This window comes from Corythoichthys intestinalis, chromosome 8 (genome assembly GCF_030265065.1).
Source record: "Corythoichthys intestinalis isolate RoL2023-P3 chromosome 8, ASM3026506v1, whole genome shotgun sequence".
Taxonomy (NCBI): domain Eukaryota; kingdom Metazoa; phylum Chordata; class Actinopteri; order Syngnathiformes; family Syngnathidae; genus Corythoichthys; species Corythoichthys intestinalis.
Genome location: NC_080402.1, coordinates 7451661 through 7476741, shown reverse-complemented (window position 1 = coordinate 7476741; position 25081 = coordinate 7451661). Strand labels below are relative to the sequence as shown.

The 25081-nt window shown below is 38.9% G+C and overlaps 1 protein-coding gene across 3 annotated transcripts; it reads right to left on the bottom strand.

Annotated features, from left to right (window-relative positions):
* Positions 1 to 229: 229 nt before the first annotated feature.
* LOC130919833 (aminoacyl tRNA synthase complex-interacting multifunctional protein 1-like) lies at positions 230 to 24757 on the bottom strand. 3 transcript variants are annotated; one of them, XM_057842420.1, is made up of 4 exons: positions 24305 to 24757; positions 6582 to 6799; positions 6348 to 6516; positions 230 to 6287 (listed from the first exon to the last, which is right to left on the bottom strand). In XM_057842420.1, exons 1-4 carry the CDS (start codon positions 24663 to 24665, stop codon positions 6082 to 6084), a joined length of 954 nt encoding a protein of 317 aa, XP_057698403.1. In that variant the 5' UTR covers positions 24666 to 24757; the 3' UTR covers positions 230 to 6081. The 3 variants fall into 3 exon arrangements, with proteins under 3 accessions (XP_057698403.1, XP_057698402.1, XP_057698401.1); XM_057842419.1 differs by having other exon boundaries at positions 24293 to 24755; XM_057842418.1 differs by lacking the exon at positions 24305 to 24757 and adding an exon at positions 8965 to 15501.
* Positions 24758 to 25081: the final 324 nt, after the last annotated feature.

Sequence of the window (25081 nt, the reverse complement as noted above, 5' to 3'; positions counted from 1 at the left end):
GATTTCTGCATCGCGACCCTTGTTATATGACCATGTTTCACCCATAAAATACCCCAAAAATCCGGCTGTGGCCATTCACAGCTGTGTCTTGAAACTTGGTGATACATGCTACATGGAGTTTTTGGATCGAAACAAGATATAAATACACGATAATATCTCGTTAAAGTCATGGTGTCTTTAATTATGCTCTCATACTCTCACCTCCAGTTAGGGTTTTGCTGTTTATTTATTTATTTTTTTTTTTTTTTATCCCCTCCAGTTCAAAATTTTTCTTCCCCCAGAAAACAGATTTTAAGCTTACCAATGATGTATCACACATGCATAGAGGACAATTTTGAAATTTGGCCAAATTGGGGATCTCAGAGCCGAACTTCAAGTCACCTGAGTTTTCCGCCAAATACATTTTTATCATCATATTGCTATGTTCAATTTTCTTGCATGCATTTCTCACATACGGTTGGCAGAAGGAGCCAATAGGGATCAGACATCTTGAGGCCGATTGGTGGCGCTACTTTGGCATAAAGAATGCAAATTGGTTGCCATCTGTTGGCCCAAAATGTGCATTGCAGGAACATGTCCATTTAGAGAAATGGTATGTAAAATGTAGAATAAAGTTTTGTATCGTTTTGGCTATTGATATCGTCGTATCGCACAGTACTAACTACCGGGGTAATTTTTTTTTTTTTTTTTTTTTCCCAAAGACTTTTTTTTTTGTTGCAAAAGTGTTTTAGGTTTTATGTTAAATTGTGCTTTATGATTTTTAATCATTGTTATTATTATTATTTAAACAATTGAGATACTTGCCTATCATTATGTTGAATAGAAAAAAATAATTACTGAATGAAATGTTATCTTTGTTTTAGATTACATATAATTTTTTGTTGTTGTATTATGAATAAGGCATTTATTTTTTGCCAAACTTATTTTTTAAGAATTGAGGCGCTACAAAATTTTTAAAAAACTTTTTAAAAATGGAACGAGTAAAAAAAATGTCTCAAAATAAGCCTTTCTATAGTATTGAAATGACTTTTTAATTGTATTTTATATTTTAAGTGGGATATTTTTAGTAGAAACATCCTTGGTAATACTTGGTAAAAGACTGCTCTCTGGTGGCAACAATGAATACGATATAACTCAGCTAAAATCAGCTGTTCCCTGTTAAGGCCGACATAAGTTTTTGTTTAAATATATTTGTTTATGCATTCGTCATTTAGTTTTTAGGTCTATTCAGCAGTTTTTTATGTAGTAATAATAAGTGTTGGAGTGATTTGTTCATTGTGGGAAAAAAAAGTTATTTTATAGCATGTAAGCTAGCGGACTTTTGCTGTGCAAGTTCGGTCAATTCGATTTAAACTATCAAAACGACTAATTTGACATGTAAACTCTTGTGTATTATTGTCAAAATGTGTGTCACTTTTGTACATGTGTATGTTATTTGCAAAAAAAAAAAAAAAAAAATAGTGGAAAAAGTGTAGGAAGTTAAAGTCAAGAACTTCAAAGAACCCCTAATTGTCGTTTGCCATCTGTCTACTTGAATAACATCACAGTCATCACAGAACAAATGTCAAAATAAAATGGCAAATTATGGCTGTCTGAGGTTTTTTTATGGGCAAAAGCAGACATAAAAAGTAGCAAATAAAAAAATGGTTCTTTAACACATTGCCAGTTTCCACAAAATATTCTTTTGTTGTTCTTAGATCCTCATTCATTTTTCTTGTATCGATTGAGGCTATGCTCAGGGCAAAACAGCCAACACAGATTGAGAGACAGTTTCTTTCCAAGATTTGTCACCATACTCAAGTTTGCACTGAAATGTCACTGTCGTTGCACTGCTAATGCCACAAAATTGTCATATGCATCTCACAAAGTAATATTTTCTAAGGCGTCTTTCTCAATGTGGGTGCTCCATATCCAGTATTTGCAGTTACGTTATAGCGTTACATCAATATCTATTAAAGCTTGGAAAAAATATAATCAGGCGATATATCGCGATCCTTTATGTCCCAATACCAAGTATCGATACCATTTTATGAGTATCATTACTGTCGATACTTCTAATGTGCTGCACCAAGGCAGCGCCAGTCACAAGCCAACAAACTAGAGATATCCCGATCCGATCACTCTACGTCCTGCTGCTTTTCTTGGTTTGCAGGAGTTTGCTTGTTAAAGTTAACGATGATTGACAAGCGCTGAAGCTTTGATCTCGCCAGAGAAGCCTGAGACCACTACCTTGAAAGAAGCCGCATGTGTCAATCTGTAGGGGTGTGCCATCTTAAGCACCCCACGATTCGATTCGATTACAATCCAAGGTGCTACGATTCGATTACTGAACGATGATCACGGTATTGACGATGATCGCGATTATCGATGCATCGCACATTACTAAATTATACAGTAGCCAAACAAATTTATGTCCATTATTTAATTAAAATATCCTAATGATTCAACAGGAACGATGGAAACATGCCCATACAACAAAAAGCTGCCCTTAAGCTGCTTTTTTTATTTATTATTTTTACAAGAAAGTGTAAAAACATTAATCATTTTAAAGGGAGTACTTATTTCTTTCAACAATACAATAAAATTTACACAGGTGGAATGAATTCCACATTTTCTGGAAACAAAGTGTTTTTAGAAAGAAGACTTCTTTTAACCAATATACTTTGTTTTCAGAGATTTCTGTACTATTTTGCATGTTTGTAGTGTTACCGCTGTACTTACTCATGGTTTTACACGTTCTGCATATGAAATACACATTAGCGAATTAGCTAATTAGCTTAGCACTCGGCGCTACGATTAACATCTCATAAATAGCAACAATAAAGGCTAAACAGTATAGGAGGGTTCGTGTACTCACCTCTTATAGACCCTACCCACCGCCGTCACAAAATCACGTGCTCGCTGTATGGTTCCGCCCACTTGTCCGTCATTTTGTGTCTGTATTATCAATGGTCTCAATTGATCGAGCAATTTATAATGCATTTCATGGAAGACCCGGTGCTTTCGGATGCCGTAAACTCACTTGATGCGTTGCATAAAAGGCGTTATGTGGAAAAGCTTCACTTTATCCATTCGCCAGATCCATATTTGATGCCTAAATCGATGTTTTTCGACCCGCTGTCTCCGCCGTATTTGCCTGACATCTGCTAGCTACCCTGATATGTACAACTATCTTGTCCACACAAAATCAGCCTATTCTCACGAAAGTTTGAAAAACTTTATTAGCTTGGAGGCTTATAAATACTTCATTGCTGGTTGGGTGAAACAGGTCCTTGTCCACGAAAATTCGGCAGGAATCTATCTTGTGCTTGGAAAGGTGAGTTAAGAAATTTTCAATTCAAAATCTTTTGTTCTTGCTAACATCCACTGTCAAGTCTAATGTATTTCATGTCATTTGTCAATGGAGCTGGGGCTTTTAATGTTTATATGGTTTAGCGATAGCACTCTCACTACATACATACGTGTATGTTGTCGGCGATTAGCCTAGCAATGATCTTAATTGTGGTTGTCAGCCCCAAACCCTCTAAATATATATTAAATGCATCTTACCAGATATAAAATGACTACTACATAATCTGTGGTAATCGTTTGGAGCCCAGTTTTCTCGTCGAATTGCAGCAGCCCATCTCGTTCTCTTCTCTCCGGTCTCTCGGAATCCGGTAGAACTTCAAGTCTCTCCGTCTTCTCCGTCTATCTTCTCTGTTATTGCAACCGACCGCCACACACGCCTTCACCATTTTGATTATTAATGTTAACGAGCAGAAAAACACGTCGTAAATAGGAGGAATGTACGTAGCCGTAACAGGGAAACATGATGTGTTGACGGACAATTGGGCGGCACCAGTCAGGAGGAAGGAGTTGTGACGTCACGTGGGTAGGGTCTATAGACCCCAATCACGTGACGTCACAACTCCTCCCCCCCGACTGGTGTCGCCATATTGTCCGTCAGCTCATCGTGTTTACATATTACCGCTACGTACATTCCTCCTATTACTGCGTGTTCTTTTGCTTGTCTAAGGAATCACCGCCTAGTAAACAAACCCAAAAACCTTCCTGACAATCGTTAACATTGATTAATCAAAATGGTGAAGGCATGTGTGGCGATTGGTTGCCGTAACAGAGAAGATAAACGGTCATTTCATTAGTTGCTGTGTGCCCATTGTTAAAAGGGCAAATCTCTAAAGCAGCACGGTTTGTTCATCTCGGTCCATGATGCGTTTGTGTCGACAGCCGTTAGACAGCGGTGAAAACGTCAATATGATGCCAACACGATCGCAGACATCATCAGACGGAGACTAGGAAGCTCGTCGCCACGGTCGCGCAGCAAGAAGGTGAGCGCAACAACAGGTGTTGTGCCGAAAAATAGCCGCCCTGCGTGAAATGACCCCCCTGACGGGAGCGCCCACAATGAAACGACTTTCTTGTACCGTGAATATGTATTATTTTACTCTGCTTGAACTAATAAATGTCTGTGTGATTGTCATTGGGATATGGTCGTAAAAATCTGTGGACTAATACATTTCTGTTCAAAGATGGTTAGTCCACGATTTGTTACTAAAATACAGTACAAATATTTTGTGTCATTTAATTATTTAAAACTGATCTTACAGTCGTAAATCCATTACTGTAATGCGTCCATGAAAACATTTGATGTTTTCACGTCAATAAAGCGTTATAAATAAGCGCTCCCGTCAGGGAGGACATTTCACGCGGGGCAGCTATTTTTCGGCACACACAGGCCCGTTGTCGATCAAGTTTCATTTTACAATCGTGACAACGGTGACGCTAAGCTGATCAAATGTGGGTTAATATTCGGGCCGGTGCCGATTTTGGGTACCCGACTCCTCATCATAACATAAACTGGAGTATGATTGGAAATTTTGTGGTCTCAGGACGAGCTCTGACGCACGGGACGGGACCGGACGGGAGGAAACATCGGTTTGGGCATCAAATATGGATCTGGCGACTGGATCGACCGAAGCTTTTCCAAATAACGGCTTTTATGCAACTCATCCAATGAGTTTACAGCGTCTGAAAGCACCGGGGCTTCCATAATTTGCAAGTGAATCAACCTTTAGAAATTACGATCATTGACAATACGGACACACAATGACGGACAATATGGCGGCACAATACAGCGATCACGTGATTGTGTGACGTTGGTGATTGGGGTCTATAGATGCACACGGGTCTCAGGACATTTTTTAATTGAAATGCCTTAAAACTACTGCTGCACAACCGAAAGACAAGGAGCAACAAACTATCTCTCTTCCCCTCTTGCTCGAAAAAATAACTTGTGCAGGGTCGCGCTTCTGCACCTGCCTGTCTCATACACACATTTACTTTCCCGTCTTTTAAAAAGGAGTAAATCTCTCTCTCAGTAACCGGGAGCATCCATCATAACGTGCGTGGGCACGTTAACGGTGCCTGGGCAGCAGACGTGTCTTGAATTTCGGCCTGCTACTAGCAGCTGACCAAAAGTTATGGAGGGAAAAATAACTGTTTTTGAACCTTTATGAATCGTAATCGAATCGTCACGGGTCGAATCGCGATGCATGTAATAATCGATTTTTTGGATCTCGTCTATCAATCTGTCGAGTTAGTGTTGGGTGGGGTGGTTAGCCACACAGTTGCTAACCATCATATGCTATTGTTTAGCCACGACTGGATTCATTAGCTTATTTCTATTCATCCTTCACACAGCCGCTAGACACAGAAATGTTGTTTAATCCATCTGCAGGCAACCGGAAGATTGATTTTTGGAATGATTAATGATTTTACAACTCAGCGAGTTTGCGCTTGTCCTTGTGGGAAATGCAGTCTTCCTTAAGGCAAAACACTCTCGCTTTTTTCCACCGGCGTCGCTAAAATTGACCAAAATTGAAAAGTTACCAAGTGTTGCTTTAATTTATGTGTTTTTTTTTTAATACGAATGTGAACAAAAAAATGTTGAATTAAGGCAACTTATTGAGGCATGGCGTCCATTAGAATGGCGTAAATACGGTAAAGTCCAATTCCAAAAGAACCTTAACTGAAGATTCAAATAGTCTCCACGCTGGGAATGTTGTCCAAGTTTACCTATCAAAAAAACGCCTCAGCTTCTTCCTGCCAACGCCCCTCCGTCAGAACCACCTGGCAATCACGCAGCGTCGGCGCCCGACACACGCCCTTGCCTACGACCTCCAGCGGTACATCCTTATAGGTGGCCACGCACTGGTCGTCGGTCCGGAGGTCGAATCCGATGTGCTCGCACACCTTGGCGGGTTCCAGCTCCTTGTCAGGGTCGCCTGACGGCCAAAAACGAGGATCACAAATTTGCAAAATTCCCTAGACGAGTATAACTGTACCTGTAAATCCGTCTACCGTGACTTTATCACCGGGTACCGCTCCATTTGGAGGCGCCAGGATTTCCAAGCCGTTTGCCGAACTCACGCACACGACCGCCGCCTGGGACGCCACGCCTCGGATCTGTGCGGGTTTTAGGTTGCACAGCAGAACAGCCATGCAGTTCTGTAACTGCGCCATACATCACGTATTAGTTCATTTTTCTAAATTTTAGTTTTTCTATTTCGGTTATGTACCAGATTAACGGGCACGCGCTCGCTGACCACAGTCCTAGGATGAGCTTCGCCGACATCCACGTGCTGCACGTATAAGCTGTCCGTTCCGGGGAGCTGCATGGTCCTGATGATGCAGCCCACCCGCAGGTCCAGATGGGACATGTCTGTTTGGTGTTGTTCGTCCATTTCCACTTTTGCTTCAGCGCAAACTTCTGTCGTTTTCGGGACTCGCTTCCTTTCTGTGCACATTCAAAAAAAAAATAAATAAATAAATAAAAAGGCATTATGAAGCGTTAAATACAAAATGTACATCAAGCAAGAATGGGAAAGAATTCCATCTCCCAAAGGTTGATTGTCAAAAAGAAAAAGTGATGTAGCATTGGTAAACATGACCCAGTTCCCACTTTGAAACATCTCGTGGCCATAAAATTTTAAAGTTAATGATCATTTGCGTCAAACAACAAAGTTTATCAAAGTGAAGATTACATCTCTTGTTTCTGCAGTGTATTCAATAAAATATAGGTTGAATATGATTGGTGAATCAATGTATTCTGTTGTCATTTATGTTTTCACAAAACTTCATTGGGATTGGTATGTGATGCCATTTGAAAACTTTCTGGAGCACTTACTGTTTCAATTGTAAAATGTTATTACATATTGAATGAGTATACCACGCAACGACTCTGGGGTTTCCCCTACATAAGAAAGATTGTGGTGCATCGCCAGACCGAAATAAAAGTCGCCACGCCTTGCAAATGATTTTTTTTTTTTTTCTAGATTTAAAAATACATTCTAATTCATAATTTGGAGAATTAATCAAGACGTCGAAATTAATATATACCAATTCATTATTTACAACCCATTTGCCACAAGTCATCTGAAATTGTTCCTTTACACGCTTTATTTTGAAAATCACACCAGTTCTCCTTTTCTAGAGCAGCGGAGTTGAAAATTGGGAGAAAAAGCCACAGAAAGCTATTTTTAAAAAAAACAAATAACAAAAAAAAAAAAACCTTGACTCAACTCATTAGCTGCCATTGACAGCGATAGACGTCCAATCCATTTGAAGTGGGAGTCTTAATTTGCCGTAAGCCTCCCAGTTCAAATGGATTGGACTTTGAGAGATTCTCATTTTAATTCAAATTTGAAGGATGAAATGAGCCATATGATTGGGTGTCCATCGCCATCAATGGCAGTAAATGAGTTAATAATCTTAAAAGATTAAAATTTTAAATTTTATAAGTTTTATCGCCATAAATTTCATGTTGAAATGAAAACAACGTTACAACCTTATTTATATAATGTTTTGTAACTAGTTTGATGTCTGCTTATGGCAACTACTTCCACCTGTATAGAAAGGAACTGTCACCTGTACCACTGGTCTTTTTTTTTTTTTTTTTAATAAGCCTACTTTTTTTTCATACGTAACGTTTTAACGCCATTTAAGGATGTTGACAAAAAATGCACATTTTGTAAAGCTGAACCTGAAAGTGTGACTCATTTGTTTTAAGGTTGCCCCATTAGTGCAAAGTTTTGGACTGATCTGCAAAAATGTATTTTATGTCAAACCAAACAAAAGATTGAATTAAAGGGAAAACAATCACTACTGTATTTGAATCCAAAGACCATTTATACAATAATAAATCTTTATATATTGCTAGGGGGATATCATATTGATAAATGTAAATCCGAACTTTATTCTTGGTTGAATTTGAATTATATTTCACATCACTTAATATGACACAAAACAATAAATGCAAGTCTACTCTAGAGGCTCATGCAAAAGTGTTTACTTTGTAATATGCTTTTTTTGATCATTATTTTTCTAAATTTTACTTTTATATGTCTTCAGTGTAAAACATTCTATGTGAACTGGTTGTTCTGCATTGTCGTCATTTGTATGTTGTTCAATAATAAAAATGTTAAAAAATGTTTTTACGTCATAAATTCCACGTTCAAATCCAAACAACGTAACAGCCTCATTCATATCACGTTTTATTACGAACGTGATGTTTTCGGCAAACCAAAACAAGCAACTGCTTCCGGTTCATGTCACCTAGCGGTATTTTTTTTTTTTTTTTTTTAAAGAGGGGGGAAAAATGTTAAATACGCGTAATTTTTCCTGAACTGTGATTTGGAATAATATTGAGGTAATACAACGAATAAACTCAATTTTATGACACAAAAAGGCCTCAACCAGTTACAAAAACCGGAAGTTTTTTTTTCGTCTTTTGTTTCGCCGAATGCGGAAGTGAGGCTAAAATCACGCCAAATAGTAAAACTCACCACGTTAGAACGTTAAATTTATCTTTTACGAGCCAAATAAGTACAGTTTGAACAAAAATGCCACCATTAATAATTATTAATTCGCTAGTCGTTCGACGCCCCCCGGACCGTAGCCCACCTTTGACCCTGCCTTCGTTGGACGAGCGTAATGTGAGGCCCATTTCCCGCAGCTCCCGAGTAACGGTGGCCTTACTGACGTTGACCCCGGACGCCCGCCGGAATTCGGCGGTGAGCGCCGCCATCGACGGGAAGGTCCGTTCCTGCGCCAAGCGCTCCAGTACCTGACGGTCCTCCTCCTTGAGCTTGTGCGGCCGTCCGCAACGGGGCAGTGGACACGTCCTGCGTTCTCGCTTCCATTGCACGATGACGTTGTTGACGGTGGAGCGGGGCAGGTTGAGCAAGTTGGCGATTTGCCGCAGTGACTTATTGCACATGTGGCATCCCACCACGGTGCCCCGCTGGAATTCACTCAGCTCCCCGCTACGACCCATAGCTGACACCGTCCGCGAGACAAGCGTTTCCCAACACTTCTTCTCGCTTCCTCATGGAGGAAACGTGCCTACCGCCCCCTAATGGTATAAACGAACACCTACACTCTAACATGATAAAAAGATGGGCTCGGAAAATTAGATTTTGCTATTGATTTTTTTTTTTTTTTAACAATAACTATAGTACAGTAAACAAATTGAACATTACGTTTTTAATAACACATTTAATTGATTTATCAATAATACAAAAACCATAGACTTCATAATGTGTTGACCACAGTGGCGCCTCCAGAAATTTTTCAAAGGGGTGGCCATATGGGGCCACTTAAAATCTTGGGGTGGCCAAAACTAAAAGCCATAATTTCAGGTTTTCATTATATTATTGCAGTAAAAAGGTCAGGGGAAAACTATCAGAAAGACCTAAGGACACGGCTACTGATATACTTTGGTGAATTGTGTAATATTTCATGTTACTAATGATTTAATGTTCATAGTCCATAAACTGTCCAGTCAACATTTTGAGTTCCACAACAATTTTGTTTTATTGTGTTATGTATATGTTAGGCATAAAGTGTACATTTAACCAGGGCTGTCAAACGATTAAAAATTTTAATCGAGTTAGTCACAGTTTAAAAATTATTAATCAGAATTAATCGCAATTCAAACCATCTCTAAAATATGCCATATTTTTCTGTAAATTATTGTTGGAATGGAAAGATAAGACAAGACGGATATATACATTCAACATACTGCACATAAGTACTGTATTTGTTTATTATAACAATAAATCCACAAGATGACATTAACATTATTAACATTTCTGTGAAAGGCATCGACGGATAGACTTATAATTCTTAAAGGATAAACGTGAGTTTGTATTTTGTGACTAAATATTGCCATCTAGTGTATTTGTTGAGCTTTCAGTAAATGATACTGTAGCGACTTAACTGTTCTGCCCAAATGCATGATGGGAAGTGGTGCAACAATGACTGTGTGTGGTGGCTGCAAATGCTATATCTTCTCTGCGTTGGGTACACTACATGGTGTTAAGAAAAAGATCAACTCCTGTCATTCTTCCCTCACATCCCTTCCGACAATATTTATAGTTGCTGTGGGAGAGATAACAAAGCTTTTGCCAATTAAAAGCACGGCCCCAATGAATGCTTGTATCTACTCCACTCTGCCTCTTTTCTCTGTATATAAGTAAAACGGCGCCATTGTAGGCTGTTTGCGGCAATGGGTGAATGAGTCGTACCACGAATGCGTTAATTGCGATAAATATTTTCACGTGATTAATTTTTTAAAAATTAATTACCGCCCGTTAACGCGATAAATATGACAGCCCTACATTTGACAAAACAAAATAAATGGATTCATTTGGGATGAAATGCATAACTGATGCTACAACAATCTAACGATATACTGGGAAGCGGGGTGGCCACCCCTTGCGGCGCCACTGGTTGACCAGTGTTGTCAGTAACGGTAATCTGATTACTTTCTTTCAGTAACGAGCAATCTAACGCCAATAATTTCGTCCATGACGGTAGCTGGTCGGTGAGAAAAACATTCCCCTCCAAACCATATATTTAGGCCAGGTGTCCCCAAACGACGGCCCGCAGGTCGGATACGTCCCGCCTCCACATTTGGTCCGGCCCCCAGCTTTTTTTTTTCCCCCTTGTGTTATTTATTTTCTGGCTTTTTCTGTGAAGAAGCCAGAGAGGGTTATTTGGTTATTATCTATTTGATTAATAGTGTTATAATATAATAATATTATATTACATTATATTTAAGGCTGTCAAACGATTCAAATTTTTAATCGAGTTTATCACAGCTTAGAAATAATCGTAATTAATCACAATTCAAACCATCTATAAAATATGCCATATTTTTCTGTAAATTATTGTTGGAATGGAAAGATAAGACAAGACGGATATACACATTCAACATACTGTACATAAGTACTGTATTTATTATAAAATAAATCAACAAGATGGCATTAACATTAACATTCTGTTAAAGCGATCCATGGATAGAAAGACTTGTAGTTCTTAAAAGATAAAATTTCTATAACTTGTACTAACATTTATGTTAAATGTTTTCGTTTTAATAAAATTTGTAAAATTTTCAAACAAAAAATAAACAAGTAGCTCGCCATTGTTGATGTCAATAATTACACAATGCTCATGGTGCTGAAACCCGTAAAATCAGTCGCACCCAAGCGCCAGCAGAGGGTGACAAAACACCAAAAATCAAGTAACAAATGGACATGACACTCTCCTGTCATTTTAATCTGTTTGAGCGGGGCATGTGCGATAAAAGCGTCAAATATTTTAACGTGATTAATTTTAAAAATTAATAACACGATAATTTTGACAGCTCTAGTTATATTATTATTTTTTATTTTATTTACTTTTGTTCTGTGAAGAATTCAGCAAGGGTTATTTGATTGTGGCTTTCTGAGAAACAATACATTTTTACATTTAGGCACTCCTGCAATTGTCACACTTTTTTTTGTTGAAAACTGACACCGGCCCCTCATCAGAGAAGGGAAAAGTTATGTGGCCCTCACAGGAAAAAGTTTGGGGAACCCTGATTTAGGCACTTCCAGGAGTATGCACAGCCACGCGCAGCACAGAAAGTCCTGTACCCTCGGTTACAATGTGCTGAATCCATTTCTGGAGAATCTGTGTGTTCCTTTGATTTGATTTTGACTTTGTCAACACACTGCTAACTTCAACCAGAACTCTTGATGTTTTGTCAAAAGCGGAAGTTCGGAGCCAAAATTTTCCATGATTCGCTCAAGAAACTTGTCTAAAGGAAAAAAAATGAATGGGGCCATGTATCGAGAGATTTTGAGTGAAAAATCTCCTTTCATCAGCAAGGGCATTGAAGATGAGATGCGGCTGGGTCTTTCAGCATGAAAATGATCCCACAGCCAGGGCAAACATTCCACATTCTGTCTGTAATGGTTGAGGTTTACCCATAATGACAATTACAGGCCTCTCTAATCTTTTTCAAGTGGGAGAACTTCCACAATTAGTGGTTGACTAAATACTTATTTGCCCCACTGTAATAGTATACAATATAACACCATCAACAAAAGTATATTAGAAGGCGTGTCTTGAAGTCTTTCTAACCATTTTTTACTGATTATATTTTGAGTGAAAATTTCCTTTCATCAGCAAGGGCATTGAAGATGAGATGTGGCTGGGTCTTTCAGCATGACTAACCCAAACACACAGCCAGGGCAAAAAAGGAGTGGCTTCCTAAGAAGCATTTCAAGGTCCTGGAGTGACCTAGCCAGTCTCCAGATCTCAACCCAATAGAAAATCTGTGGAGGGAGTTGAAAGTCCGCGTTGCCCAACGACAGCCCCAAAACATCACTGCTCTAGAGGAGATTTGCATGGAGGAATGGGCCAAAATACCAGCAAGTGTGTGTGTAAAGTAGGAGTGGGAACCTCTTGGTACCTAACGATACGATTTGCGATACAAAGCTCACGATAACGATGATCTTACGATATAACGATACAACGATTATCGATACATTGGTCAGGAAATCATTCTACGATATTCCACAAAAAAACTAATCAACAGAAAAACAAGCTTCTGCTGTGAATTGGAACGAGTTCATCACTAGCAGACGTCCAATCCATTTGAACTGGGACTTCAAACGGATTGAACGTCTATGGCAGTCAGTGGCAGCCAATGCCAGACAATGAGGTAATTTTGGGCCATCTAAGGTCATTTACCTGTTGATTTTCAGTTACTTCCTGTTGATTTTGGGGTATTTTATGAGTCACTTGTAGACATGTGCCGGTTACCGGTTTCACGGTTTACCGTGGTGTAAAAACGTTGCGGTTTCAAAACCAATAAAATTTTCTGTCAGACCGTAGTACGGTATTCGCCATTTTTTATGTGTCAAAAATGCAGCCAGACGTGGCGTGGTGCGGTAGCGCTCACCCCCTCCCGTTTGTTGCTGTGTGTGAAAGTGACTATCGGCTAAACAGCCAGCGAACCCTAAACAAATACTCCAAACATAAGGCGTTCTTTTCTTCAATTTATTGAGCTCTCAAATCGTGGTAAGTGGAATATACAAAATGAATACATTTAAAACGTTGTACAATTGTATTTTTCCATGTGTGAGTAGCTAAACAAATTAGCACTATGAAAAAGTTCGCCAAAAACAAAACACATATTTTCCTTTGAAATTCGATATACAAACTAACTAAAAGCTTATAAAAGACGAATGTTAGCCTAGGCTTAGCTGGGAGAGCAACTTCGTCGAGTGTTACAGCCGCAGAGTGAGAAAACAAGCTTGATTCACTTGAATGAAGGGGGAAAAGAAAAGGCATAGCATCAAAGATCGTTAATTGAGTAAAGATGATCTTGCCCTAAGCACAAATCCACGTTCGCTGGATCAAGGAGAGGTCTCACTCCCAATTATTTTTTTTTATTTTTTAGGTGAAACCTTTCCGCAACAATATTTACATTTTAACTAACTTATACATTTTGAACTAACTTATTAACTTTTGAATTCTTTGTTCTTTCTAACACAAAGGCATGACATCATGTAGACTAGAGTTGACACAGTGGCTGAAAATGGCAGAACTTCACTTGAGCATTTCAATCCTCAAAAAAAATTATGCAGTATAAATTTTTTAAAAATTTATTCAGAAGAGTTTTTACTTTTTTTATAGAAATTATTTTGTTCTTGCTCTAAACTTGAGCAACTTGAGCTGTGGCTGTGGGTATAGTCTATGTTATATTTTAATTTTATTTAAAATATTTGTTTTTTTTATTGATAATTTATGTATTTTAACAATACATTCATATTCCAATTTGCAACTATGTTCTGGAAAAAAAAAAATCCTGTTCAATGGAAAAAGGTTATTCTTTTTTAACCCATACATCTCAAAATAACACATTTTGGAGCTACAATTGCAATACCGTGAAACCGCGGTATTTTTGGTCACGGTTATCGTACCGTCAATATCTCATACCGGCACATGCCTAGTCACTTGCTGTTTATTTTGCGTTACTGAACAGGAAGTGACCTGAGAATCACCCAAATGAATAGGCAGTGACTCAAACTCAACAGGAAATGACCTGTAAATACCCTAAAATGAACAGAAAGTGACCTTTAAATGCCCCGAAAATCAGACCGAATGACTGTGAATGCTCTGGTTTTGAATGAATGAATGTTACCAGTACAGATGACCCGATCGATCGGTCCAATCACGTCATTTTCAAAGTATCGGAATCGGCAAAAAAATATCGGGACATGCGTTTTTTAATTTTTTTTTTTTTTATTAAACCTTTTTTTACTTGTATTTAACGTTACAGACAAAATGAGTCTTTAGTTTTGGTTTAAAGATTGGTTCATGTTTTAGTTTACATGTTTACATATTTTATGGCACAGTGCTGATAAGCTTTGTTTTGATCCAAAGCAGTGGAACAATGTCATGTTGGACAATAAAAAAAACATACTTGGAGCAATTGAATTGAGTTTTATTTATTTATTTTTTCTTAATGCATTGCCAAAATGTATATAATCGGGAAAAATTATCGGGAATGATTGGAATTGAATCGGGAGAAGAAAAAAAAAAAAAAAAAAAAAAAAAGCAATCGGATCAGGAAATCTAGGGATCGGCAGATACTCAAACTAAAACGATCGGAACCGGATCGGGAGCAAAAAAAACATGATCGGAGCAACCCTAGTTCCCAGTGTAAATGGACTAGGCGTCGAGCACTGTGAATGGCAGCCTTTTTTTTCTTTTCTTCAATTGACACCTTTCAAAAACGATATCTCAATTCTTGACAGGAACATATTGATAACCTTTTGGGATACAAAGCATCACGATATATCACCATTTCGATATTTTGTCACACCCCGAGTGTTAAGCTTGTGAAGAGTTACAGAAAATGTTTGGCCTTCGTTATTGCCAACAAAGGGTACATAGCAAAGTAATGAGATGAACTTTTGGTATTGACCAAATTCTTATTTTCCACCATGACTTGCAAATAAATTCTTTAAAAATCAAACAATGTGATTTTCTGCCCCCCCCCACACACATTCTCTCTCTCATGGTTGAGGTTTACCAATGTTGACAATTACAGGCCTCTCTGATATTTTCAAGTGGGAGAACTTGCACAATTAGTGGTTGACCAAATACTTTTTGCCCCACTGTATGCACTGCAAAAACCCCACCCCCCCAAAAAAATCCCTTTTTTTCCCCCAGTGTAAATCTACTAGAAATAAGTGAGATTATCTGCCAGTGCTTCAAGAAATTTTACTCAGATTTGTTGAAATATCATAGTTAGCTGAAAAAAAGCTTAACTTATTTTAAGCAATAGGTTTGTATATTTAAGAATATACAAACAGAAATGTTCTTTATTCAAGAATATTGTTGAACACATGATTCGAAAGCATTTTGATTTAGGTGAAAAATGACCAACTTTTAGATGTATGGACTTATTAAAAACAAATACTGTAGTAATATTTACTTAAAGTGGAAGAATCTAACAATTTAACACTCAAAACAAGATGGAGAAAATTATTCGACGAGTTTTAAGATTATCAGAGTCAGATGTTGGCTGCGTTCCAATCACAGTTTGCTCACTCACTTGCCCTGAGCACTTGCTATGACGTTACACGGAGGCCACTTGGAGGGTGGAGGGAAAGACATAAATGGAACGCACCTGCCCTCGTTCACTCGCAGGCAAGAAAATAATGTAACGACCACAAGTGTGAGAGTAGCGCTATACTGCCTATTTGAAATCTGTAGCGTCTCTAGAAATTCTTCATAGGGGTGACCAAATGGGGCCACTTAAAGCCTTGGGGTGGCACACCAAAAAATAAAAGCCATAATTTCAGGTTTTTACCAGACCTGTTAAGTTTCACGATTTGGTCGGGAGACTCTCGATTTTGACCCCAATGCTCACGCCTCACGATTAGAAAGCCAAATCTCCCGATTTTCCAAAAATGTCAATTTTTTTTTTTACGTTTTTGTTTGTCACCGTTTTGTAACGATACCATTCGGCCCGATTCGGAAAGTGACCAACAATGAATAGCCTGGCCGTCTCCGACTTCCCTGCCCTCCCTCCCCTTCAGAGCTGGAAAAGCCCAACCAAACATCTGACAGGGAGGGAAGAGGCGAAGCACCACCGACTTCCCAAGATGCTGGCACTAATAAACCGGCTTTTAGACTGGTTCAAGTCTTTATTTTGGAAGGAAGAGATGGAGCTGACCCTGGTCGGCCTCCAGTATTCGGGAAAAACGACGTTCGTCAACGTAATTGCCGTAAGTCTTACCTGCCAGCGATAGCTAACTAGCCTAATGCTAATAGCATTAGAGCTAATGATGGGAGAACGATGACGAGGAAGAAGTCACTGCTTTACTCTGTGTTTTTGTGGATCAAACATCATGGAATATTAAACCACTGCGGTCCTACCACCACAATATAAGAATTTAAGTGAGAAAGCGTATCGTTACTTACTTGAAGTTTAATCATTTAGATTCGCTATTATGCTAAAGCTAAAATGTATACTATACACTTTATTACATTATATCATTATATTTTTTGTTTCAGCACAGTAATAAAGTTTCAATTCTAGGTTACAATTCAATTAAAAAACTGCCATGACAAAGATACTTTTAAAAACAAATATGATTAATTTTCTAAATGATGTAATTAATGTTGCTGATTTAGTCTGACGAAACCCTAATTGGAGTGATAGTTGATGAGATGAAGAGGCTGCTGAGGAAGCTGATGTCCAAATTTGTGCAAATGGATGTGATCAGGAAAGCTGAGGATATCCTAGATGTTGATTACAGGAACAAGGAGAACTGGCATGACACAGGCAACATAGCAGTATCACATGATGCCAGACAATACATGGAGCAAGTTGAAGACTATCTCTGATGCCACCAAAAAGAGGTTCTTTGACAGTGTAGTTAATTTTTACACAAGTGTTGTGACCAAAATGAACTTGAAAAAAAAAAAATGGTTGCATTTTGTCTTAGCGATTGTCGCGCGCGCGCGCGCGCGTCATCAGGGTTGGCAAACAGAAATCTCCCTATTTGCAATTTCTACAACTTAACAGGTATGTTTTACTATGTTGTAGTATTAAACAAGCCAGTACAAAATTGTCAGAAAGACTAAGACACACCTTCTAATATACTTTTGTTGATGGTGTTGTATTGTATACCATTACAGTGGGGCAAATAAGTATTTAGTAAGCCACTAATTGTGCAAGTTCTCCCACTTGAAAATTTTCGAGAGGCCTGTAATTATCAACATGGGTAAACCTCAACCATGAGAGACAGAATGTGGAATGTGTGCGCTGGCTGTGTGTTTGGGATCATTTTCATGCTGAAAGACCCAGCCACATCTCATCTTCAATGCTCTTGCTGATGGAAGGAGATTTTCACTCAAAATCTCTCGATACATGGACCAATTCATTTTTTTTCCTTTACACAGATCAGTCGTCCTGGTCCTTTTGCAGAAAAACAGCCCCAAAGCATGATGTTTCCACTAGGGGTGCAACGGTTCAGTTAGCCCACGGTTCGGTTTGAACCTTGGTTTTGGGATCACGGTTTAGGTTCGGTTTCGGTTTGCTTTTTGCTTTTTTTTTAAACTGCCTTTATTTTGCTTTTAAGAAAATGAAATAAACACTTAAAATGTAAACATTTTCGACTGTTAAAATGCCTCTTAGCTCTTTGGCTAGTTTAGTGACTGACTACTGAAATACACACACAGTAGTAAAGAAGTTACTTGGCAAAGTAAATGTTTTTTCTTTTTTTCCCCCCCAAAAAACATAGTAACCTTTGCTATGTTTGGAGGTCATTTAATGTTGTGAATCAACCATTAAAGTTGATAAAATTGCTCCAATTTTTGCATTAGTTTCCTTTTGTCTACTTTCGACATGTGAATATTTTAAAACTTTTTCATTTAAAGATAGACTCAAGTCAAGATTTTGCCGATTTAGGAGTATTTTAGATAAAAAGTTACTTAGGTTCACTATGAAGGTTCACTACAACAGAGCCTTTCTGAGACATTAACTGCTCTAAAATGGCGGCTGTTTACTAACGCTACCAAGTCTGTCATTTCGCATGTAGTTCTATATGCATGAGATATCTAGGCGTAGGTTGTAGGCTGTCGGCTACAGTCAGGAAATATTGGAGCCACCTAGCCTAGCATCGCGTTTGCTACAGCGTCACAACAAACACCCTTCCCTCTCCAGGTCTCTGACTTTTCTTGCGTCATTCAACCAACGTATTAACGAACGGAGGAAAAAAAACTTAATGCTCGAAAAACACAGATTTGAACGTAACGTACGGCGTACACATTTAAAAATCAGTGCTCACTTGTACAAATTACGCCGAGACCGTACAACTTGACAGGTATGAATTACAGTGGACCGTCACAGTTAGGTAGTAGCACTCTGTAGCACGGGATGTCCAACTATCAGTGGTCACGGCGAAACTATGTGCTTTAGCGAAGTCATCTTCGATGGCTTCGCGTGCCATTTCATAAATGTCGGGGAATACGTTGTTGGAGAAATATGTCCGCGAGGGAACAATGTAACGCGGGTCAAGCGTTGCAAATAAATTAACGAAGCCCGCCGTGTGTTTTCACTGGTGTCGTCTCCGGGGTTGTCCTGCTCTGAGAAAGTGATATCTGTGGGTGATGCCGGCTGAGGTGCCGGAGTCATGTTATAAGTTTTGCCATTAGCATAGGGGACAAGCGCTGAGCAATGCTTGCAAATTGTTTTTTTTTTTTTTTTTCCAATATTTTCTCTCCCTCCTATTTTCTCTCCCACCGCATTGTAGTCCACGGGGAAACCGAAATGTTGCCACACCGCAGATTTGAAAGTAGCCAGTGCTTCCTCAAAATTCGGTCTCTCCACTCCTCCGCTCGCCGTAGCTTTTTGTTTTCTTTCTTGTTTCACTTTCACTTCGCTCGTAAGCGAGAGAGGGCGTTACTCGGATTCTATTACACATGTGCTTGACAGTGATGGGACATTTACTTGCGGCGGGAATTTCTCCACAGCTGTGCTTCACGTCACACACAGGCACACAGAGCTCGACCAATTCATTCCACAAGCGTTCGGAATAAATTAATTGCAAAACCGAAAAGGCGCGGTTCATAAAGGCGTATTGAACCGTAAAGTTCGGCTTTGAACCACAAACCGTTGCACTGCTAGTTTCCACCCCCATGGTTCACAGTGGGTATGGTGTTCTTCGGATGCAATTCAGTATTCTTTCTCCTCCAAACACGAGAACCTGTGTTTCTTCCAAAAAGTTCTATTTTGGTTTCATCTGACCATATCACATTCTCCCAGTCATCTTCTGAATCATCCAAATGCTCTCTAGCGAACCGCAAACGGGCTTGGACGTGTACTTTCCTCAGCAGGGGGACACGTCTGGCAGTGCGGGATTTGAGTCCCTGGCGGCGCATTGTGTTTCCGATAGTAACCTTTGTTACTGTGGTCCCAGCTCTCTGTAGATCATTCACTAGGTCCGCCCGTGTGGTTCTGGGATTTTTGCTCACCGTTCTTGTTATCGTTTTGACGCCACGGGGTGAGATCTTGCATGGAGCTCCAGATCGAGGGAGATTATCAGTGGTCTTGTATGTCGTCCATTTTCTAATAATTGCTCCCACAGTTGATTTCTTTACACCAAGCGCTTTACCTACTGCCGATTCAGTCTTCCCAGCCTGGTGCAGGTCTACAATTTGGTCTCTGGTGTCCTTCGACAGCTCTTTGGTCTTGGCCATAATGGAGTTTGGAGTGTGACTGACTGAAGTTGTGGACAGGTGTCTTTTATACCGATAATGAATTAAAACAGGTGCCATTAATACAGGTAACGAGTGGAGCCTCGTTAGAAGAAGTTAGACCTCTTTGACAGCCACAAATCTTGCTTGTTTGTAGGTGAGCAAATACTTATTTTCCACTCTAATTTGGAGATTATTTAAAAATCAAACAATGGGATTCCCTCCCCCCCCCCCCCCCCCCCCACAATCTGTCCCTCATGTTGACAATTACAGGCCTCTCTAAACTTTTCAAGTACGAGAACTTGCACAATTGGTGGTTGACTAAATACCTATTTGCCCCACTCTATATTGTGTTAATGTACATAGTCCATAATAGTCCAGTCAAAATTTTGAGTTCCGCAGCTACTACAATCTGACATTATACTGGCAAGTGGGGTAGCCAACAAATTCATTGGGGGGAGCCGTGGCCAGGCCTCGCCACCCCCTGGTGGCACCATTATTCCACATCGCACAAAATATACTGAGACTCATGTCAATAAGCCGGAAAAGTATTCTGCGCTTGATGGCAATACGTTGGTACCAGGGAATTATCAGAATTATTAGTTTTGTATCAAATTTTAACCTATTTAAAGTTTATTTTCAGTCCCTTCCAACGCCATTTGATTGACAGACCATTCCTTTCATTAAATTATTTTAATGAATCATCACAATCATTCTATTTTGATAAACTATCAAAATAGAAAAGGCAAGCAAAATAGAAACATCAATGACAAAAATTGTCATTATTTTTTTCCCTTTTCTGTACTGACAAAAGTGAAAGTCAATAAAAAAGTAACTTTAGTCTTTATGTATTCATCTATTTCTCTTTATACATTTTTTTTTATTATTTTGGCACTCCTGTGATTCCTTACGTCCTGCCATAACTGCCACATACAGTCAAATTTTTTTCAATTTTTAGTTATTAACAACAATGGTAAATTTTACTATTCCAAAGGCAGTTTGGTATCACATTCAAACACCGTGCTGATTCCGCCATTCATTTTCTTCTTCTTTGGGGGTAAATAGACAGCAGTATTTGAGCTTCATTATCAACACCGCATGGACATATTTTCCGTGTACCACTGCAATGCATTGTGGGATACAGGGAGCTCCGGAGTGACCATCGTTTTTCACTCGATCACTGAGCCCTCTGAGGGTCTATGGAGGTAGATTTGTCTTTTTATTATTCAATCCGGTAAGATGCCGATGTCACACCCCCGTACAGGTGCCCTATTTTCGGCTTGGACTCGAGCAGAGTCCCGACGGCTAGATAGAGCCCTGGTTGCCATTATTCTTGCTTCATAACTTTTATGTCATTGGCGTAGTCACCTGCCACTCAAACATGTCTGAAGTAGCGTTGAAGTTGGATCTTTGTGTCAAAATGATTCAATCGAAAAAAGGTGCGTTCAAAACTTTTTCCACTTTCAAAAAAAAAAAAAAAAGTTTAAAACTTTTTGCTTTTCAAAAAAAGTGACACTTCAATAAAAAATATATATTTCAAATTTTTAAAAAAAAATTCAAAAAAATATCGTTGCAAATGATTTTTTTCTTTGATTAAAAATAGTTTTTTTGATTGAGGCAACTTTTATTGGGATTTAATGATTTAGACACAAATGTCCTACCCATAATATGGCTCAAACACAAAAAGGATTGCTTCAATCAAAGAAAATAGTTTCAATGAAAAATGAAGTTTTCAAATGCGAATTTCTGAGTCTCAAATATTTTTTCACATTCAAATTTTTTTTTCTACGATTGAATTTTTATTTTTGCTTGAAGTGATTTTTCTTTTGAAAGTATATGGCGGAAAACACACAGGTGACTTGAAGTTCCGCTGAGACCCCCAATTTAGCCAACTTTCAAAATTGTCCGATATGCATGTGTGATCCATCATTGGAAAGCTTAAAATTTCAATATTCTGGGGGAAGAAAAATTTTGGACAGGAGGGCATTTTTAAAAAAATAAATGTTTTTTAAACAGCAAACCCTATCTGGTGGTGAGAGCACACAAGAATAGAATTACAGACGCCATGACTTTAACGACATATTATCGCGTACTTACCTTGTTTTGATCCAAAAACTCCATGTCGCATGTATCACTGAGTGTCAAGACACAGCTATGTATGGCCACAGCTGGAGTTTTTGGGGGGATTTTAAAGGTGAAACATGGTCATATAAAAAGGGTCGCGATGCAGAAATCGCAGACATCAAGGAATGGTCGAGATTTTCTTTTTCATATATTAACCCTTTTGAACTTTTTTTTCCCCAATTCTTATTCGTTTGGAGCAATTATTTTAGGGCTGCAGCTATCGATTACTTTAGTAGTCGATTAATCAATAAACCATTAGTTCGAATAATCGAGTAATCGGATAAGGAACATGAAAAATTAAATTACCTGAGCTGAACCTCAAATGTTATAAAACAATAAATGAGGATCTATGTACAACACAACAAAAATTGGTGCTAACTTGCTAATGTTAACTTTTTTACAATGCTCTTAACAAATGGTTCAGACACATATTTCCACAAAAATAGGCAATAGATACCTATAAACTAAATTACAAATGCATAAAAATGCAAATGCAAAACAAAACAAAAAACATTAGCTTAAACAAAATTTAGCTTATGTTGGTCTTAACAAGGAGCACCTGGATTCAGCAATGTGAATTGAGGCGGACTAGAAGGCAGTGTATCCACCCAAATCAATAAAACTAAATGCAAACACTTTCAAAATAAACCATTACAACGTCACGTTAAATAAACGAATACTCAAAGCAGCAAAATTTAATTCGAATTTTTTTTTTCTAATCGAATACTCGAGTTCATCGATGCAGCACTAGATTATTTATCATCTAACATATTGGGTAAAATGCAACAGTAACAAAAAAAATACAATTTAGTGATAGTTATGAGGTAGATATCCATGACTTTACAGACGCCATTTTTTTTTCATTGTGACGTAATTTGTTTAAAAGTTTAATATATACGAATGAATAATTTTTTTAAGTTTTTTTTTTTAAAACAAAATATTAGACATCATTTAATGATTCTTAGCTAAAAATTACAGACATTTTGAATAATAAATATGATTACTTGTTTTCATGGCTGGGTTGAAACAAAAACGGTTGCGTGACGTCTGTAAAAAGGGGTTTTCAGGGTAAAACGGGCAATTAAAAAAAGTTTGGGGGCTTAATGCACCATGAATCTGCTATGGCAGCATATAGTAGACATATTGTTCTATCAAACACAACAGTTGTTTTGGCTTAAAGTATAGCAGTTTCTTTTAAAGAGGAGTGCAAGAGCAGAAACTGCTTTTTCAGTCTTGTGTTTTCCGCCATATATATTTTTGCTTGAAGCAACTTATTTGATTGAATAATAAAGACACAAACGTCCTAGCCAAAATGTGGCCCAAATGCAAAATTACATTACTTCAATCAAAAAAGCTGTTTCAATAAAAACAATTTAAAAAAAAAAATTTCAAAGAAAAATAGTTTTCAAATACATTTTTGAAGTTAAATTTATTTTTGCATTCAAACTTTTTTTTTGATTGAAGTGACTTTTTCTTCGATTGAAAATGTTTTGATTGAAGCAGCTTTTTTTTTTTTTTGATTGAATAATAAAGACACAAATCTACCTCCATACTTGTCCATCTCACCAAGTTCACTTCGCTGTTTTGGGAATATGAACGGCCCTTAAGATGGCGGCGGGGACTCCTCCAGGGGGCGGCGGCTAGGGCAAGTGAGCGAGGGCTCATTTAAACCGCCTTGAAGCCTGTATTTAGCAAACCAAACTGGCAAATACTTCCGGTTCACGTTACTAGCGGTATGTTTTTTTTTTTTTTTTTTTAAAGAGAGGCAAAAATGTTTTATACGCGTATTTTTTCCTGAACGGTTATTTGGAAGAATAATGAAGTTAAGCAGCTCATAGACTCAATGTTATTACACAAAAAGGCCTCAAATTTTGATAAGAACCGGAAGTTTTTTTTCCCGTCTTTTGTTTGTTTAGCTGAATACCGAAGGAAGGCTTAAAAAAATCATGCTAAATTGTAAATTCACCATGTTAGAACTTTAAATTTATCTCTTTTAATGAGTTTAAACTAAAATGTCGACGTTTATAATTAGTCCAACGCCCCTCGGACCGTAGCCCACCTTTGAGCTTGCCTTTGTTGGACGAGCGCAGGGTGAGGCCCATCTCCCGCAGCTCCCGAGCGACGGTGGGCTTACTGATGGTGACCCCGGCCGCCTGTCGGAATTCGGCGGTGAGCGCCGCCATCGACGGGAAGGTCTTCTCCTGCGCCAACCGCTCTAGAATCTGACGGTGCTCCTCCTTGAGTTTGTGCGGCCGCCCGCAACGGGGCAACGGGCACGTCCTGCGTTCTCGCTTCCATTTCACGATGACGTAGTTGACGGTGGCGCGGTGAAAGTTGAGCAATTTGGCGATTTGCCGCAGTGACATGTTGCACATGTAGCATCCCACCACGGTGCCCCGCTGGAAGTCACTCAGTTCCACGCCGCGGCCCATAGCTGACGCCGAGACAAGTGATTCCCAACTAGCCTGCTACACCAGACTCACCGCTGTTCCAGCTATATAGTCTGGCGACCAATGAGCGGATCAAATTTCCAGGGCGGAGCACGCCACAGCAAACAGACAGCGGAGTGGACCAATCAGCGACGGGCAGACGTGTCGTTGGTAAAGCGACACCTGGCGTGGCGCGAACGGACAGCAGGAAAAAAAAGTCAAATATACCCTACCCACCGACGTCACAAAACCACGTGCTCGCTGTGTGGTTCCGCCCACTTGTCCGTCATTTTGTCTCTGTATTAGCATTGTTTTCAATTGATCGAGGAATTTAAAATGCATTTCATGGAAGACCCGGTGCTTTCTGATAGTGATGGCCAAATGAAGCCTTATGAAGCAATGAAGCTTTGCAGCCAATT

What these genes read in the sequence shown, in the direction of transcription:
- LOC130919833 (XM_057842419.1), bottom strand. Translation starts at nt 24,665, where the DNA reads ATGGGCCGCGGCGTGGAACTGAGTGACTTCCAGCGGGGCACCGTGGTG. An exon ending in CAACAAAGGCAAGCTCAAAG is followed by an intron (nt 6,800 to 24,292) that starts GTGGGCTACGGT and finishes GAATGTGCACAG; the next exon opens with AAAGGAAGCGAGTCCCGAAA. An exon ending in CACGGTAGACGGATTTACAG is followed by an intron (nt 6,288 to 6,347) that starts GTACAGTTATAC and finishes TTTGGCCGTCAG; the next exon opens with GCGACCCTGACAAGGAGCTG.